The sequence below is a fragment of the Ammospiza caudacuta genome, chromosome 9 (assembly GCF_027887145.1).
Source record: "Ammospiza caudacuta isolate bAmmCau1 chromosome 9, bAmmCau1.pri, whole genome shotgun sequence".
Lineage (NCBI taxonomy): Eukaryota > Metazoa > Chordata > Aves > Passeriformes > Passerellidae > Ammospiza > Ammospiza caudacuta.
In genome coordinates this window covers 12,837,472-12,855,158 of record NC_080601.1, presented here as the reverse complement: position 1 = coordinate 12,855,158, position 17,687 = coordinate 12,837,472, and the positions used below count along the sequence as shown (strand labels likewise).

The 17,687-nt window shown below is 37.9% G+C and overlaps 1 protein-coding gene across 3 annotated transcripts in view; it reads right to left on the bottom strand.

The window, feature by feature from the left end:
* OGDHL (oxoglutarate dehydrogenase L) overlaps positions 1–17,687 on the bottom strand; it is a 51,516-nt gene that overhangs the window by 24,820 nt on the left and 9,009 nt on the right. For all 3 annotated transcript variants that reach the window (XM_058810204.1, XM_058810203.1, XM_058810202.1), the window contains exons 3-12: positions 14,854–15,027; positions 10,865–10,967; positions 7,504–7,619; positions 5,616–5,770; positions 2,932–3,078; positions 2,251–2,341; positions 1,537–1,716; positions 1,030–1,158; positions 482–661; positions 60–212 (exon numbers count right to left, since the gene is read on the bottom strand). In XM_058810204.1, the coding sequence (XP_058666187.1) occupies positions 60–212; positions 482–661; positions 1,030–1,158; positions 1,537–1,716; positions 2,251–2,341; positions 2,932–3,078; positions 5,616–5,770; positions 7,504–7,619; positions 10,865–10,967; positions 14,854–15,027 (1,428 nt within the window). The remainder of the gene's footprint in view (positions 1–59; positions 213–481; positions 662–1,029; positions 1,159–1,536; positions 1,717–2,250; positions 2,342–2,931; positions 3,079–5,615; positions 5,771–7,503; positions 7,620–10,864; positions 10,968–14,853; positions 15,028–17,687) is intronic.

Below are 17,687 nucleotides of genomic sequence, written 5' to 3'. Positions count from 1 at the left end.
ACTGTTGGAACTTTCTCCTTACAACTCCTTAGATTCCCTCTAACTCTGCTGGCATGTACCTCAAACTCCTGCAGTGTCACAGTCCCATCTGCAATCAGTTTGTCAGCATATTTCTTCAGGACTGGCACCTGCTTATGGATCTGCTTGTACATCAGAGGCTGGGTGAACATGGGCTCATCCATTTCATTGTGCCCTCTTCTACGGTAACAAACCTACAAAGGGAAAGATTGCTTCTGTTGATAAGGAAAAATGTAAAATGGAATATTTCCATTTCATCATTTTACAGAGATTTTGAGAGGTTTATTGTACAAAAAACATTCATGGCTTTTTGTTGGCCTGTTTGTTCCTTGGTTTTTTTAAATGAGGAAACTAAAGGCCTTTAAAATCAAATATGTTTCTTGACTGGACCTTCTAAGGCACAAAAAAAAATAAAGAGTAGTACAAAATGCACAGAAAGAAAAGTAAAGAAACCAAGACTTACCAAGTCAACAACCACATCCTTGTTGAAGGTGTTTCTCCACTCTGCAGCTACGCTGCACACGTACATCACTGCCTCAGGGTCATCAGCATTCACATGGAAAATGGGAGCATTGACCACGCGAGCAACGTCCGTGGGGTACGGAGAGGAACGGGCCATGCGGGGGTCTGTGGTGAAGCCAATCTAAAAATTCCAGACACCTCCATTAAAATAATTTGGCCACCTCCCTCTACTCTGTTTTGAAATTTGCATTTAATAGCCATTCACACAGCAACAGCATCAGCTTTTCATTTTGGCTAGCTAGTTTCTTTTTGCTCCCTTAAAAACCAAAGCAAACCTAATCCAATAAAGTACTACAAATTGAATGGAATATACACAGGTGATAAAATATTATCCACTCAAGAGCTGCTAGATACTAGGATCATTTTCAGAAACATCTCAACCATTCTAATATCCAGAGGGGGAGAGGAACCCAGTTAACAAACAATAAAAAGAGATAGATGGGCAAATATTCAGCAGAGAAGGTGATTGCAAAAGGCTGTACTTGTTACCTGGTTGTTGACCACAACGTGGATAGTGCCATTTGTGGTGTAGGATGGGAGGTCACTGAGATGAAATGTCTCATAAACCACTCCTTGTCCTGCAAAGGCAGCATCCCCGTGTAATAATATGGACATAACCTAAGAGGGAGAATTGTACACACATACCACACATATATTAGAAAGGAAAACTGCAATTTCAGCTTTTCAGCAAGATTTCTTGGCTCCATATTTTTGTAGTGTTTATAAAGTAAAACAGCAATTTTATAATAAACCATAAATTTCTCAGCATTCTGCTGCCTTTTCTCAGTTTGCAAAGGAAATGAAGCTTTAAGCCTACCTCCCAAAGTTACCCTTGAGGTCTCATGTCAGGAACCTTACCTAGTTCAGCAGGTGATATAGCCCTTTTGAAGGAGGAAAAGTGGAAGATTCAGTGATATGAAACTACCGGCAAACTATTTTTATTGGCATTACCATGAGAAACTACTATTACAAGTTACTATATTAAACAATCTTTACCTTTTTCCCTGCTGTATCTCCTCGATAAAACTGTTCAGCTTTTGTTTTGCCTTGCACAACAGGATCAACTGCTTCCAAGTGAGAAGGGTTAGCCATGAGGGACAGAGTGATTTTCTTGTTTGTTTTTCGGTTGATCCTCTCATGGTACATTCCCAGGTGGTATTTTACATCCCCAGATCCCTAAAAAGAAAGACATAATCACAATTCAGGAATGTCATTCAGACCTGCTCCATCTGATTCACTAGGCCTAAAATTTGTGCTTCAGCCTGAAAACTGCATCTGGTTACCTGAACATCAGTGTTCACCATGGGTTTGAAACCATAATTTTAAACTGAAACACTGTTCCTATTCTATTATCTTACTGTTGTCATCAAATGTTAGATAAATACTTACAGCATATTAATACATTTATATAAAACAAAGAGATGCTTAGAGGTTATGAATTCTGTCAAATGGAACTTATTTATCTACAGTCACTCCTGAGAGACCTTCTGCATGTTAGAAGTATTATAATTTTTTATTATTAAATTAATATTAATATTATAATTATGATTTTTAAATTTGTTAAGGAATTTCACCAAATCATGTTCCTCAAACTAGCAAAGAAGGCATTGCAGCTGATAATGCTGTTTTCATAGTAACCATGACCAAAACAACTGAAAACCATCATGAATGTTGACCTCTCCATACAGATCTAATGAAAAAGCATCTTACCTCATCAGCTGCTTCAAGTTTGGGATCAAACTGACAGAAGATCTGCTCCAGCTCTTTTCTGATTACATTAGCCAACACATTCAGCCGACCTCTAAGAAAATTCCAAACACAGTTATGACTCAAACATGGTGCTAACAGAGTCAACAGCATAAAACTTACACCATCTGCAAACCACCCTGTCAGAAATATGCAAATGTTCTCTTCAAACTTTTGAGCCTGAAACCCTTGATTCAACCCTTCTTCCCATTACAAAGTTCGTCCAATGCATTCCCTCAGATATTTTAGAACATCTTGTTATCCAAGCGAATTTTGTAGCTATCTAGCAGTCTTCAAATAATTCCATTATAAATTAGTTAAGGCAGACTGCAAAAGTAAGTTCCAAACTACCTCACAAGCTTTCCCAGTTCTAAAGACTCTATGCAATGGCAGAGATACCATGGCTGCTGCCACATTTGCTTGCAGCTTCAAAGTACACTGAGCAGAGTTTCTCTATCATTTACTTTTGAAGCCTGTAGCCTCTTAGTGACAGGCATTTGCTACAGCTCTCTGTTCCCATTACTTGTTATGACTGACTCTTCCTACCTCAGCTTCTCTAATATCAACTTTTAATTAAATTTCTAGAACCCAAAACTGGTCCCAACACAGTAAGCCCACTTTTTGAGGTGTTTCCACTAGCATTACCTATGAGGCATTCCCATTATAACATATTCAATTCCCATTTCACTGGATTTATCAATGATGGTCTTAAGTGCAGGAATCATTACTTCACATCCTTCCAAACCAAATCTCTTTTCAGACGACCACTTGCGAGCCAGGAAATCTTCAAATCTTTGCCAAAAAGAAACAAAAAACAAGAAAATTATTTTCACTAAGGTAATGTAGCAAATACAAATTGTTTACCATCTTACAGCAAATAAAGCTACATAAAATTGTTTAAAATATCCGTGAATACAAGTTATACACCTCTGGAATTCAGTCACACATGGGGAGGGAAACACAGGAGTGAATGCAGTCTTCTTTCTCCCCCATCTGAAAACTGTTTACTAGGACTTTGAAACAATTAAAGGTCCCTACCTCAGAAAAAATTCACTTCCCAAGTTAAACTCTGTTCTCATGTACACAAATCTGACCACTGAGAAGGCAGAGTGACAGAAAAGAAGTCTCTTCCATGAATTGAAAAAAATAGAGAACCCGTATTTTCTAATACTTGTAACAAAACCAGAGTAGAAAACACACCTATTTCATAGGTCTCATTCAACAGCAAGGCTCCTCAGACTGTGTGATGTAACACTTAGGAATGGGCCAAGAAGCAGGACACTGGTATCCCTGCCTCAGCTTCAGCAACAGAATGATGTCTATCCCTGACAGCTCTAAGCTCTTTCATTCCTTAATGCATTTGGGCCAGAGGCAATATGAGTGGTTAAAAAGTACCTTTTAACAAACACTGAAAGGATTATACATTGTAAAGCTTGGAGATAGGAAAGGCAAAGAAAATACATCTTCATGAAAGCAACTGTATTGGTTACATCATCTGTGCAATGCCTCGCCTCACATCGTTGCCATAATCCATTAATACTCAGCTTATTCCTCACTTGGAATCCTGACATTTCCCTCTTTAGACTGAAGTCCTAAAGGTAGTGATATGAATTGTTGCCAGAATCTCTCCTAGCTCACCCATCAATACCTTATAATCAACCCAGCCATCTAAGAACAAGCCAGACCCTCAGCTGACCATTCTGCCAGGATTCCTGAGTGAAGTCTGGGGGGCTATGCCAGTTTGCATACAAAGGGAAAGCAGGGTGCCATGTGAAGGTCCCACAGGGCAAAGGAAAGCAGTGCACACACTGATTCCTTCCTCTTTGCAGCAGCAAGCTCAGCCAGTACTGGACAAGCAGCAAGTTCATTACTTGAGGCAAAGTGCCACTAAGTGTGCAGAGCTACAGAATTTCACAGTTACACTTTGCCTGTCCCCCACATGCCACTGGGGGTCACAGAGCCCCAGCCTCTGCATGCATTCAGCACCCAGTGAGGAAAACATCTGGTGAAAACTGGCTGCTCTTATGAGGGATTCATCTGGAAATGCTTGGCCCTGCCCAGATCAGGCTCCACACCAGGGTCTAACATGTTTCCTAATGCATTACAAAGTAGCTCAGAAATATACAATGAGTATTTTACATAGGAGGAGTTTAAAATGACCATTTCTTCAACAACCTATCAGTGAAAACCACAAGGTTAAAATCCGACTTTAAAATTCAGTTTCAAGTACCTGAACTCTCTAGTTCTTGGAAGGATCATTTTTAAAAACAGTCTTGAGCAAAAAAATGAAAACCTGCTTTACAAAGCCACAAATCTCAAGAGGACAACCAGTTTTCCACAAAAACAGACTTTTTTTCCTAGGTAATTTTCAAACAATAAAATGAAAAGCACTCTAAAGATAGCTTGATAGGAATTTTTGTAAAACCTTTTTCTTCCCTGTTCAGCAGACAGTTAATTTGGCAGATGAACTGCCAAGGATGCCAAGATGAACATTAGGCTCCTTCATGCCACTAGAAACCCCAGATCTTTCCACAGCTTAGGCAGGAATAAAAGCACAAATTCTTGTCTTAGGATAAATGAAGATGGTTCATACTGAGCACCTGTTAAACAAACTTACTCAAGTATAATACTCACTTGAACAGGAAGTGTAATTTTTATTTCTGTTTAAATGAAACTTTTAATGAGACATTATAACACTGGCAAACAAAACACCCGGCAAAAGTATTTTACAACACCTCCAATGAGCACTTCATTTTTAGATGTTTGAACATAGAATCTTAACCAAAAAGTGTGCCTTTACAGATCTCTGACTCTTGTGTTTAACAAAGGACATACACACTGTTTCAGATTGTAGGGACTGAAATAAATCTTATGTCTGAGAAGTCTTGTTCCAGGGGTAAGAGGATAATTCATTCTCTGGGATCACAGTATTTCCACAGAGATAGCCACAATGGGAGCAGTAAATAAGCTATTTCCAAATGTGCTTTTTTTTATTGTAGATACTAAAACTGCTGCTGCCAGGTCATGTAACAACAGCACAACACATTTTGGCACATCTCAAAATGAAAAGGGCAGAAAGGACTTGAAATCACACACCAACATTGTCCTGACACTTATTTTCTTTAACACAAATGTATATTACTAGTGTGTTGAAGCGACTTTTTCCTAGTTTACCTCCTGAAGCCAATGGAAACATTGCCAGGCACAGCACAAAATGCATTTTAAGATAACAGGATACTAAGTCACAACACAGACTCTGTTCCCCCCACATGAGCAGCTCCCAGGCAGCAGGCACAGAGCAGAGCCCAGCCCAGCCCAGCCCAGGGTACCTCATGGAGCGCACCAGCCTTGCCAGCAAAGTCCTCTTATCATCGTTGCTGAACTTCATAACTCCCGGCGTCTCAAACTTCTGCCGGATCCACTGGCACTGCTCCACATCGTTGATGAACATAAACTCCAGGCCAATGTGCTGGCAGTAGGTATGCTAGCAAGGGAAAACACCAACAGACAAGCTTTAGGAGCCAGTGGGCCACAAAGAAACAAATATATTTTTAAATTATATCCTCTGTTACTCTCCTGAAAGCTACCTTGTCTTCCTGTTTCACAACATCTCCCCCTAAGTAATTCTACAAATGAATAAATTGTTTTACTGAATCTAGTTTTTTATCACAAAGTTTTCTCTACAAAATAACATTTCAAAATTTTTAAACTGGAAGATTCCCATCTTATGCTACACTCAAAGTAGGCCAACATACCTGCATTACACTAACTGGCACATTTCACCTAACTCAGTGCTTTTCTTACAGACATAGTAGATTCTTATTTAGATGCACTAGCACAGATTTCAAGTAATTTATCAAAATTTGTGTACTTTATCACATCTTTTGTAAATGTAACCTTAAATGTAACCTTAAACCAAGAAACAAAGACAGTGAGAAGACAGCTATGAAATCTAATGCAAATTATCTGATAACTGTCAAGTTTCAGAAACCTGCAAATGTGAAAAAAGATCCAAGCAGTTGAGAGCAGAGAAAGGACAGGGAGAAATTAAAAAACTCAGCAGTAATCTTATCTCCTTGTACATTTTTTATATTTTAATTTTCTTACTTTAAAAAGAGTATTCCATTAGAAAAAATATTTCCAAAATATAAGTCAACAGAAGTAAGACCTACTGTGAGTTTGAGACAAAACTACTCTCAACATAGTATGTGCTCTCTACTGCCTTTAAGGAGTTGAATGTTAACCTCTATTCAAAAAAAAAAAAAAAAAATCCAAAGCTCTAGAGACAAGAGGAAAGAAGAGGGTTATGGTTTCTTAACACAAATCAGTTCCTTGGGGCTTCTATATTTTGCAATTGATTTTGTCCTTTTATTTGCACATTACAATTTTAAGAATTATTGCCACACAGATAAGCTAGAAGTGCAAAAACAAACAAAAAAACCCCAACCAAATATAGAGCTCAAATGCACAACAAAGATAATGTGGTTTAACAATTTACCATGCCTCAGCTAAGCCAACATAAAAGTCAAGCAACTGGGAATATCCAACAATGACTCACTCGGCAGCCTACAAATTCATTGCCATTCCTATTTGCTGCTTTGCTATTTGGAGTTCGCCTCTAATTATATTTATTCCTTCAAATTAGTTTTTCTTTGAATTATTCCAGCTTTGATGACTTCCTGTGGCATAAACCATGTCACCTGTCAGATAATGAAACTCTAGAAAAAAGACTGGGGATGGAAAACAAGGACCATCACAGCCTACAAGCCACAGCTGGGCTTTCATCAATTTGCTACTCAGCCTCCATATTTTTCCTCAAGTAAAGGATCTGAAAGCAACCCCTGAATGTCCTGAACACTGTGTGCACAGGTGTTTTATCTGTGTTAAAACACTTCAAAGACAATTTCTAAAGGCTCTTTTCCTTTTAAACAATATCAGTTCTTTCCAGAATGAGGGCTGGCATTAATATTCTACCATATTCACCTCTTTTCTACTCATCCTTAATCTGTGTATTTCCAATATCCAGCTAATTGCACCAGTGGTGCTGCGACCTCTACAAACAGTACAAAGGTTATTTTTAATGTTGTTGGAATCCTTTACATGCTCTGTTAGTAACTGGCAAACAATAAGGGGTTTTGTGACTGACACCTGGAAAAAGTTCCCTTTGGTCTGAATGAAAGCATTGCAAATGAAAACATGAAATCTCGTCCCACTGACCTCCAGGCGCTTGATGATCTCTCGCAGGGACAGACTGTTCTCATTTCCTCCTATGAAGGTGGTTGTTGGCAGCTGAAAGACTTTGTCCAAATCTGATTCGTGCAAACCATAAAACCCTACAACAGGTACATTATTGATTTGCAAAGCAGAACAGGAGACAAAAAGGAAACCAGCATTGTTTTTCAAGCCATGGCAATTATATTTAATAAAGCGGTATTAAGAAAAAAGGTACCAGATTAAAAAATTGAAAGTGTGAATATTCTGAAGGCATCCATTAGTAAAATGGACTTTAAAAAGAGAACTTGAATTAAATAGTCATTACTTGATTCTTTCTTAAATGCTCAAATGAAACAGCTGGAATTAGAATCCTTCTAGCCTTTTTTATATTTTACCATATTAAGACACACATCATCAGTTTTCCACACTACTACTTACAGCTCACTGTTTAATAAAATAACTGACTCTATCATGGGCAATAAACACAAAAAGAAACCCTTCTCACCAACAGAATCATCTGGTTGGAAGCATTTTACATTAATAGACAGACTAAAAGAATGCACAACAGGTTCAATAAAATGTTGTACAAGCACTCTGGAGAACTTTCAAGGTATTTCTATACAATCTCTCTTTTTAGGGAAATTAGTTTGAAATAGCCATGTAATGACCTGTACAGCTCTAGTTCCCAGGCAGTGACCCCATATAAAATACACAGATTTCTAGACCCCCACCATCTAAACCTTGTTTAACCACATTGATACATCTTGTTTTGGACACATCTAAACTTGTTCTGGCTGAGAATATTATTTAAGAAAATATTTAACCTAACTATTATGCAGTTTCAAAAGCCAAAACACTCAACAGACAAGACTGAAAGACTGGTATCAATGCAAGTTAAAGGCCTTGTATAATACAAGTTTAACTTAGACCTGTTAAATGAGGGAAGGAAAAATAGTTCCTTATAATTGTAAGCAGCAAAAAGTACAACACTTACAATACACATCACCCACAGTTATAGAACCTTATATATCCATTAAAACTACATATGTTCCTACACATGTGAAAATATTTGAAGGATTAAAACACCTTCTCCATTTTTAATTTCGAACACTTTATCTTGGTTCCAGATAAGCTGTAGACATCCACTTTAGCAGTGATAAAACAGCATGCACATAACATTTAAGCGCTTTATTGATTTAAGAGTTAAGTGACTTTTCTGAAGATAAAAGCAAAGCAGCAAATTAAAGATGAAATAATAACAGCATGTAAGAGTTGAAGACAGGCCATAGGATTGCATTGCTACCACTTTTACTATAAAGCACTGTTAGTAAATAACACATTTTTGCTTTAAAAATAATACACTTTAAAATGTTAATTTTGTTTTTAATAAAAATTTCAATAATATATTAAAATTTCAGCCCTGGAATGGCCAAAAAAGGCATAGGTACCATTACTTCTCCTTTTTGGTATTGTAACAAGTTTGTTCCCAGCAGGAGGTTAGAGTGACACAGGGGATGACAGGGCCTTTAGTGTCATTTGAAACAAAGCAGTGCATTTATTTCTTCACTTTTGCTGACTTTCCCTCAGACTTCAAAGGCTCTTGATGCCCTCTCATGCATAAAGCAGAACACGTACAGGAGTGATTTGGGCACACACAGAACATCTGTGCTTTGTACCACAGCACCACATATTTACTGAAGCATCACCTCGTGTTTAAAGAGATACACCCTCACTGAAATCCTAAAATCAATTCCATACTGTGACTCATGCACTAAGTACATCTGTAACTACCTGCATTTTCAGAAGCAACTCTCAGAAGAAATTTCCTACCACAAGGTTTCTCAATAAGAAATCAGAAGATGGGACAAAGAAAATGCACAGAAAACTAAAATATTAAAATATTTCCTGTCCTGACAAAGACCTTTCATAAGTTTCCTGCCTGGAACACTAAGGATAGGATTTGAGAGCTTCCCCTATTTTAGCTTGCCAAGACTGGATTAGAAATTTTGTTTCTCCTCAGAAACTGAAATCTCCTCAGTTACACTCTCAAACACGTCCCCCCATCTCATTCAGAGGTCTGGAATATTTTTCCTATGGGCATGAGGGCTTCAGTGGATGCCTTCTGATCAGTCACAACAACCTGTACTAAATTATCTGTAGAGTGTAAAGAAATGTGTACTGACATGCTAGTAGTCACCCATGCTCCAAATTAATTATATTTGCTCAATAAATGTGTCGTGTATTTTCTAGTTGGTAATTTTCTTTAATTAAAGCTGAAAAACTTCAGAGAGAAGACCCAATTTGTGTAAGCACCCCTCTAGTCTTAGGTATCCACTTCCTTTATACAATCAGAACTCCTTCTTTCCCTACACCAGAAATAGAAAACAGAGTAGCAAAGAGTAGATATGCTTATAGTAAAATTAGGCAGGGAGTGTTTTATTTACTTCCTGCACTATGTCTGATCGAAAAAGCTTCCCTACACATCAAAGAAAAATTGATCCAGTGTCTTCATCAAGTAGAAAACCACATTTTAAACTAACCAGGTAGATTGAAGAGCAGAGAAAAATCAATCAGGTGTTTTTTTAATTCAAGTAGAGAGAGGCAAAGAAATTGATCGGTGCCAATTTCTCCGACACAAGTCCTCCTAACAATGAGAACAACCTATGCAAAAGCAGACCCTAGTGTACCCTCTTTTAGCAGTAAACTGAAGTTTCTAATAAAAGATATAATCACCCTTGGCTTATATCCACAGGAATGCTTTCCACATTTTCTTCTGTTAATTTTAAAGAGACTTCTTCAAGATTTACACAAGGAATAAGTATTAGACATTAGATTCCAAATTTGGTATGATATTTACCCTAAGTTCCTCTGTCCAGTGCTTTCTTTATTGCTTGGTTTCCCTATTGACTACCCTTCAGATGTCACCAGTTCAAACAAGTAGGAACTGTAATGCTATAAGAATAATTAAGATTATCAGAATGTATTGATTAGTATTCATTTCTGGTGTGGTTCAAAAATAAATATTTAGGGGGTTATAGAGCATTTATAACAATCATTCATCAGTAGATGATTTCACAGGAACCTCACCTGTGATCTCAGAGTAGAAACTCCTTCATCCTGAAATTTTAGCCTCCTTATAGATGCTCAAAGGCTCTATGTCATGATATCAAGCAAGCAGAAAAGAATCCCTGAAATGTGGCATCCCTGCCCATTGAGGGGAGTTGGAACTAGGTGATCTTTAAGGTCTCTTCCAACCCAAGCCTTTCTATGAATCTGTGCAATGTCTATGAAATCCCCTCAGTGCAGGGATACACAAATGAGCATTTCAATGAGAAGGCACACAGAAGGCACACAGCTTACACACCGAGTTTATCAATTGTGGTGATAAGGTCAGATGGAATAAAGGAATCCAAATCTGCATCCAGAATTCCAAGGGGATCTAGCTGAGCCACATGATGGCCACGGATCTGAAAAAGGAGCAAAGCAGAGCAAAATGAAATCACACTAAAAGTCAGACAAAATGAAAAAGTTAGTAATATCTCTCCATAATATCAGCCATTAAGCTGAACAAGCAAACTACTAATATGATGACAGGGTTACATACTCTCTAGTTTTCCCATAAGAACAGAAAATAAGCATTAAATCACTGATTACATATATACCTCTATCAAAAATTACACATTACAACATAATGTTTATTATGTTGTCTGACACACAATTTAACTGGGATTACACTGGAGTTTTAGTGAAGAAGGCTACTAGAGAGTACACTTTCAGTCTCTGGGTAAAATTAAGTAACTATGATGAGCCTAATAGATCTTATCATTTGCCAATTCAGTTATTTTGTATTTTTGCCTAAATCCTCCTTTCTGCACCTGCATTATATTAAATTACAGAATTGCTGACTTCAAACAGATTGGTGCTGAAGTAATTTCTATTGGCAGTGAAGGAATCACTCTTCCTTAGCTCTGCTCCAAATCAGATAGCATCTGGCAGCACCTATTTTCATTGATGAAATTTCAGAAATTTGATCTGATAGAATTGATATTCAAGACACTGAAGAACACAAATGAGTGAGGAATTTAGCCAGCTCTCAATGATCAGTGTGACTGGTGCTAATGCATGCCACAAATTGCTATAAACCAGTGAATTATCATATAATATTGCTACAGAAGAAATAACTAATTGATCCAAGAGAGTCACAAATATAAAACCATTTTTAATATGCCTCTTATGTGTGACTCTCATATACCAAATGAACTCATTAAAAGCTTTGTATAGAGGAATATATTAATAATTTCTCCTAATAATTTCTCTTTTTAACAACAAATTTGCATCCCTTAGGTAGAATTTCATTAACACTACTAGTATCCTAATTGTCCCTGAAAAAACCCAAAATTATAAATTGCAACATTAACAGTGAAGTGCATCACACTGTAATAGAATATGATTAAAGTGTGGTTCATCAAGAAGGGTGTAAAAACACTGTTCAATTATTGTATATTTGCAGGAGAGTTTATAACAAAATGGTTTCCAGTCATAAGAAACCAGAAATATGGCATCTTTTTTTGGAACTACCAGCCCTGTAATCTCAGCCTGACTTCTGTGATTCTTTGCATCTCATGAATCACCAGTAATGAAACTCTGACAGGCCAAATGATGCCCACAGCAACATCAGTTCCATCTGACTGTTTACAGCAGCACTAAGTTTATCTGACTGGAACAAAGCAAACAATTCTATCTCAAACATCATCAATGGGAAAGAATTCACCTGCCTAAGTTACATCTGCTCTTCAGTATTCATAGGAAAAGGAAGAAGATCAGCAGGAATGCCAAAACCCAGAAAGGCAGAGCAGTAAATGCTGTGCCATATTATTCCAGGAGCAGTCTGGTCTTTCACTAAAAGACAGTATTTCCCTCAATATCAAGGCATTTTTAGTAAGTCCTACTACTTTCACTGAATACAAAAAACAGTAGCATCAGTAGCAGCAAAAATCAGAGATCAACCTGGTGAAAATACATACATAGAAAATTTCCATTGGTTGCCATATGGTTAAATGCAAGTAGAGAGTACCAGAAGCTAGACCTTGATTTCTCTGACCTCACTTTTGTAAGCACACACATCCCACTGAAACTCCTTTTCTCAGTGTGCCCAGTGCTCTCTGTTAGAACAGGCAATAGATTAACTGCCTTCTCAAAGTCCAGCTCAACAGACCACAAAGCAGTTTAACACAAAGCCATAAAACACTGACAGGTTTGAGAAATGAAAATTCTGCATCCTTCTCCATTTCATTTCATTATCAGGCAAAGGAAGGTCACAAATTATCATACCCCTTCAGCACTGAATTTAGAGGGTACTAAATACCTTTTAAAAAGCAGACAGTTGCCTTAGGCAATCCTCTGTGACTGTTTGTTGCAGACACATGGGTGCCTGCCATTTGTACAGACATTTCTGTTCCATCACTTGACAAATACAGGGAGCAAAATGGCAATCCCTGAACTATTTTCAAGTAAACTGCGTCAAAGCAGCCTAACCTTCTCCAATTTTGTCTAATACTTCACCAAATTTTTACTGCAAAATTGGTTATTTTCTGCATATTTATTTCTAAGCAAATTTCACATAGTCTTTATATTCACAAACATTTCTACTCTTTCACAACAACCCTACAACCCAATGGTGACAATGTGATGTGCACAAAAAAAGGTTTTTTAAGAAGTTCCTCTTCTACTCCTTTCATGACACCAAACAGGATTTAAAATACTTAGGGCAGGGAGGAACAAGCTGTAGGAAACTTCTTAGTAAGTTACTAGTTTAAAAATACTTGTGGGATATTTTGTTAAATACAGATCTAGTGTTATGGGTTGGTTATTCTTGGGGGGGTTTTGACACCATTTGTAAGCCTTTCATTGAAACTAAGATTCTAAATACAAGTCTAAACAAAAATATTTAAACTTATTTTTTTCATTTGGAAACTATCTAACAAAATTCACTGTCCTATTTCCAAATTCCTTCCTCTTTTAGAGGAAAAATAATGAAATTAGACCTAATTTCTTAATTTAATTAAAAGGTTAAAAATCAGAGTGTGAAACAAAATCAATTTTGGTGAACAGCTCTCCAAAAGAATCCATCAAAGTTAACCCAAACTCAGTACTGTCAGCCTCCCAAAATTCACTTTCTGGTTAATTCATCATTTCTCCTCTGTCTTTTTACCTATAACCCTGCTCAAATCAGGAATCTCAAGATTCACCTTAGAGGTATGATAAGGCAAGTACATTCCATCCTTTGGCAGTAACATTTAGAACTGTAGCAAAAACGTTCCCAGAGGTGAAGACAGACTTTCACAAACCACTGTCTCCATAAAGTCCTTCTAGGCTAAGTCAGATAACCAACATCAGGTCTGTGGGTAATCTGGATTATGAGTTTGCAACCCAAAGGATCACCCCAGTGTGAATCCAACACTTCCATGTTCAGACACTGTCCTGGAAAGAAAGCTGTCTAGTTCAAGGGCTTTAGGATCAGAAGCAAGACAGTAGTTAAGACCAGAATACAAATCACAGAATCACAGAATAATGAGGTTGGAAGAGACCTCTAAGATGATTGAGTCCAAGCTATGCCCTCACACCTCACCTAGACTATGGCACCAAGTGACGTGTCCAGTCTTTTTTTAAACACACCCAGAGATGGTGATTCTACCACCTCCCTGGGAAGAGCATTCCAGTACTTTATTATTCTTTCAGTGAAAAATTTTTCCCCAATATCCAACCTGTACCTTCCCTGACACAGCTGGAGACTGTGTCCTCTGGTTCTGTCAGTGCTGCCCTGTGGAAGAGACTGACCCCACCTGTCTGCAGCCTCCCTTCAGGAAATAGGATGGTTGTACATGGGAGAGCAAATATTTGAGATGGAACTCTTACATACAGGCAAACGCCTGTGCACATTGTTGTACACTCCTACTGTCCGTCACCTCACTCTTAATTTCTCAGTACCGTGGAAATATTTGGCTACTAAACTCTCCATTACGGTTACAGATGCTTTTATGAGGTTGGAGTCCCTGTGAGTACCTCAGTTTCTGCTTCAAAACAGACTTTTATTGCCTATAGAGGTGCTGAGTTAAGCAAGGAGAAAGAAATGAGTTGTGTTTTATTTTATTTTATTGTAGAGAGCAATAAGGTCACCTCTAAGCCTCCTCTTCTCCAGGCAACAACCCCAGTTCCTTCAAATGTTCCTCATAGGGCTTGTGTTCCCAGCCCCTCACCAGCCTCACTGCTCTCCTCTGGATGATGAGAGCATAAAAAAGAAGAAGGGTGTTTGCAGAGAAGAGGCCTTCCCACCCCTACCCCAAATGCACTTACTTGGTATGCCCTTATCAAGGACTGCACAGCGAGGTGGTCCTCCACAACCTTCTCAGCCGTGGTGGGTGTGGGGGCCAGCCCGTGGCTCTGCAGGAACGAGCCCTTCCCTTCCTGCTGAGCCGGCAGACGGGCTGCCTGGCCAGCGGCAGCGCTCCGGAAAAACACATCCCAGGACTGCACACAGAGAAGAGAAATATTTGTAACATCAAACAAAAGTCTCATCAAAACTGCAATGCAACATTCAAACTGCAAATGGAACCTCACTGCATTACAGTGTCTACTCACAGACAGCAAAAAAAGAGCACTGATACGTCCCAGTCTCAGTAGAACTGTGTGCTTTATTTACACAGAACACTTTTCCTCTCACTTCTCACACCAAGCTTGCTCAGCAGAAAATTCTGCAGCACACAGGACTGTAAAGCATCTCCATATATTATCCAATCACACAGCTCTTTTTAATTGTGCTGTTTATTCAGGCAGCCAAGAATGGGTACAATATAGTGCTGCTGGTAAAGAGCTATCGAGCCTATAAAACAAAGAACCTTAATAAACTAAAATAAATTAAATCATTCATTAATCATTCTCATAGAACTTAGGGTACTTCAAGACACTCACTGATTATGCTAAATCAGAATCAGTCCTTAAGAGCTTTCCTTGAAGAAACTTTAAAAGTAATTAAAGCTTTTTTGAGCAAGACTTGTTCTAAGATCCTTTCCTCACCAGCTTAGGTTACCTTACTATGAAAGAAATTATGGGCCTGGTTTCAGGTACAAGTCACAAGTTTAGAAAAGTCCTTCTCTCAGAAACTGAATCACAACAAACAAGAGATCCTTTTATTTCCTTCTGTGCTTTTACACAAGCTGCTTCATTCACATAAGCTCCAATCTTGTTTTCCTGAACTGTTTTCATTCTGATGATGTGGTCACTGTGTCACTCAGCAAAGAAGGAAGCCTGTGTAAAACATTCCCTCAGCTGGCTAACTTCAGAAAACAAAAAGGAAGCTATTTGTAAACTTACGTATCTTTGTGACTGGAACAGAAGAACTGCAAGAGATAAATTTCTGCAAGGCTGTGAGCCTTGCAGATTTCCATTACATTTCAAAGAACCAAGTGCCAGAAAAAAAGAAAAAGTAGTCCAAAACAATTATTTTTAAAAGATTACCTAATACTTGCATTACAGAACTCACAGGCATAGCATGACAGAAAAATATTTACAAAATCCTTTTTGCTTTCATTAACAAAAAGTCTTCATACTGAAATTTCTAAAAGTTCTAAGGTGTTCAGAAACACCATGAGAGAGGCAGCATAAAGGAACTAAATATCACCCAATCTTCCAAGCTCAAGTTGTGGAAGTGGGAGAATTCACTGAACCTGTGGGTGGGAACCTCATCATTAGCATGAGGCCCCTGCCCAAGAAACATTGTTTTAATGCATCCGTCTTACTTCTTTATTCACACAAAGCTGCATCAATACAAATACAGTAAACCTAATTTATCACCCAGCTCTTACACAGGCTTATCTAAACATAGCCTGACTTTTATATGCCCTGACAAATTAAGGCAGACACATCATGTGTGGTAGCCAGTTCCAGACACTGATGAAGCATTCATTCCTCCTCCCTTCTCTTATTTATGCCTGTTTCCTATATTCTTCTTACCTTGACATGTTGGCAGCCACACTGAGATTAGAAGTCTGAATTTACACCCTATAAGTGGTCTACAAGAGCCTATTAGTGTAACTGCATTTCAGCTGGGATTCTCTCTATTCACCTTCCCGGTCTGTGTTAAGAACAGTATTGTTATTCCATGCCTACAGAGCACCCAGTCTGAGAGTCTGGACACCCCTGACAGTGGAAAACAATCACAATCCCTTCTTTAACTACTAAAGCTGCTTAGACTGGAGAAATTATTTGGGCAATACACAGTAAAAAATTATTATTAAACATTAATTTAGGAAATTCCTAAAATACACTAGGATCCATGACATCTCTCACATTCAAAGTTTTAAAAAGAATTTGCTTTGCTTATGTTAAGGTTTCTTCCTTACTTTTCTAACACCATGATACATACACAATGATGATAATAACATAACTGTTCCTTTTTTGAGTAAAACCTTTCATTTAAATGTAAAAGTTATCACAGCACAGTCCCACAAACAACTGATTGTGTTTTTAGACAAGTGCTCTGCTGAGAGAGTTGTTAACAAACTCCAAAAAGTCTTGCCCAACAAGCGGTCTGTTTAAGGAGAATCAGTATGGGGCTCTTTCTTCATGCAAACTCACAAATATAAAGAAAATGTTTCCATCTGAAGATGCAGCCAGCTGAGACAGAATGGACCCAGACTACTTTTTCCTATCACATTTTTGAACTTATTGATTTGTTGGACAGGCTTGACATTTAATCAGAGGGGAGGGAAAATACATCATTTGGCTACAGAAAATTAGTTTTTACTAGATACACATCCATCAAAGCCTCTACAAATTTCTATAGTGTCTTTCAAGATTGATACCAGATTATAGTCTTCAAGTTCTGTGTATCAATGTCAGTCTTTGGCAACAGCATTTGCCATGTGACTGAGCAGACAGAATAGCAGCTTGCTCTCACTGCAAACCTGCAGCTTCTCAACTAAATTAGTAAAGTTCATCAAGAAAATGGTAGAGGAGATTTATAATACAGAAATATATTCAGAAAAGAAAAATACTATAGTGATAGATTATACATTTTCTTTCCTTCTACCAGCAAATCTATATTGTAGTTAACCATTATTTTCTCAAGTAATATAACACAATTCAAATGATTCAGGGGCAATATTTTACTGTCATACAATAAACAGTGA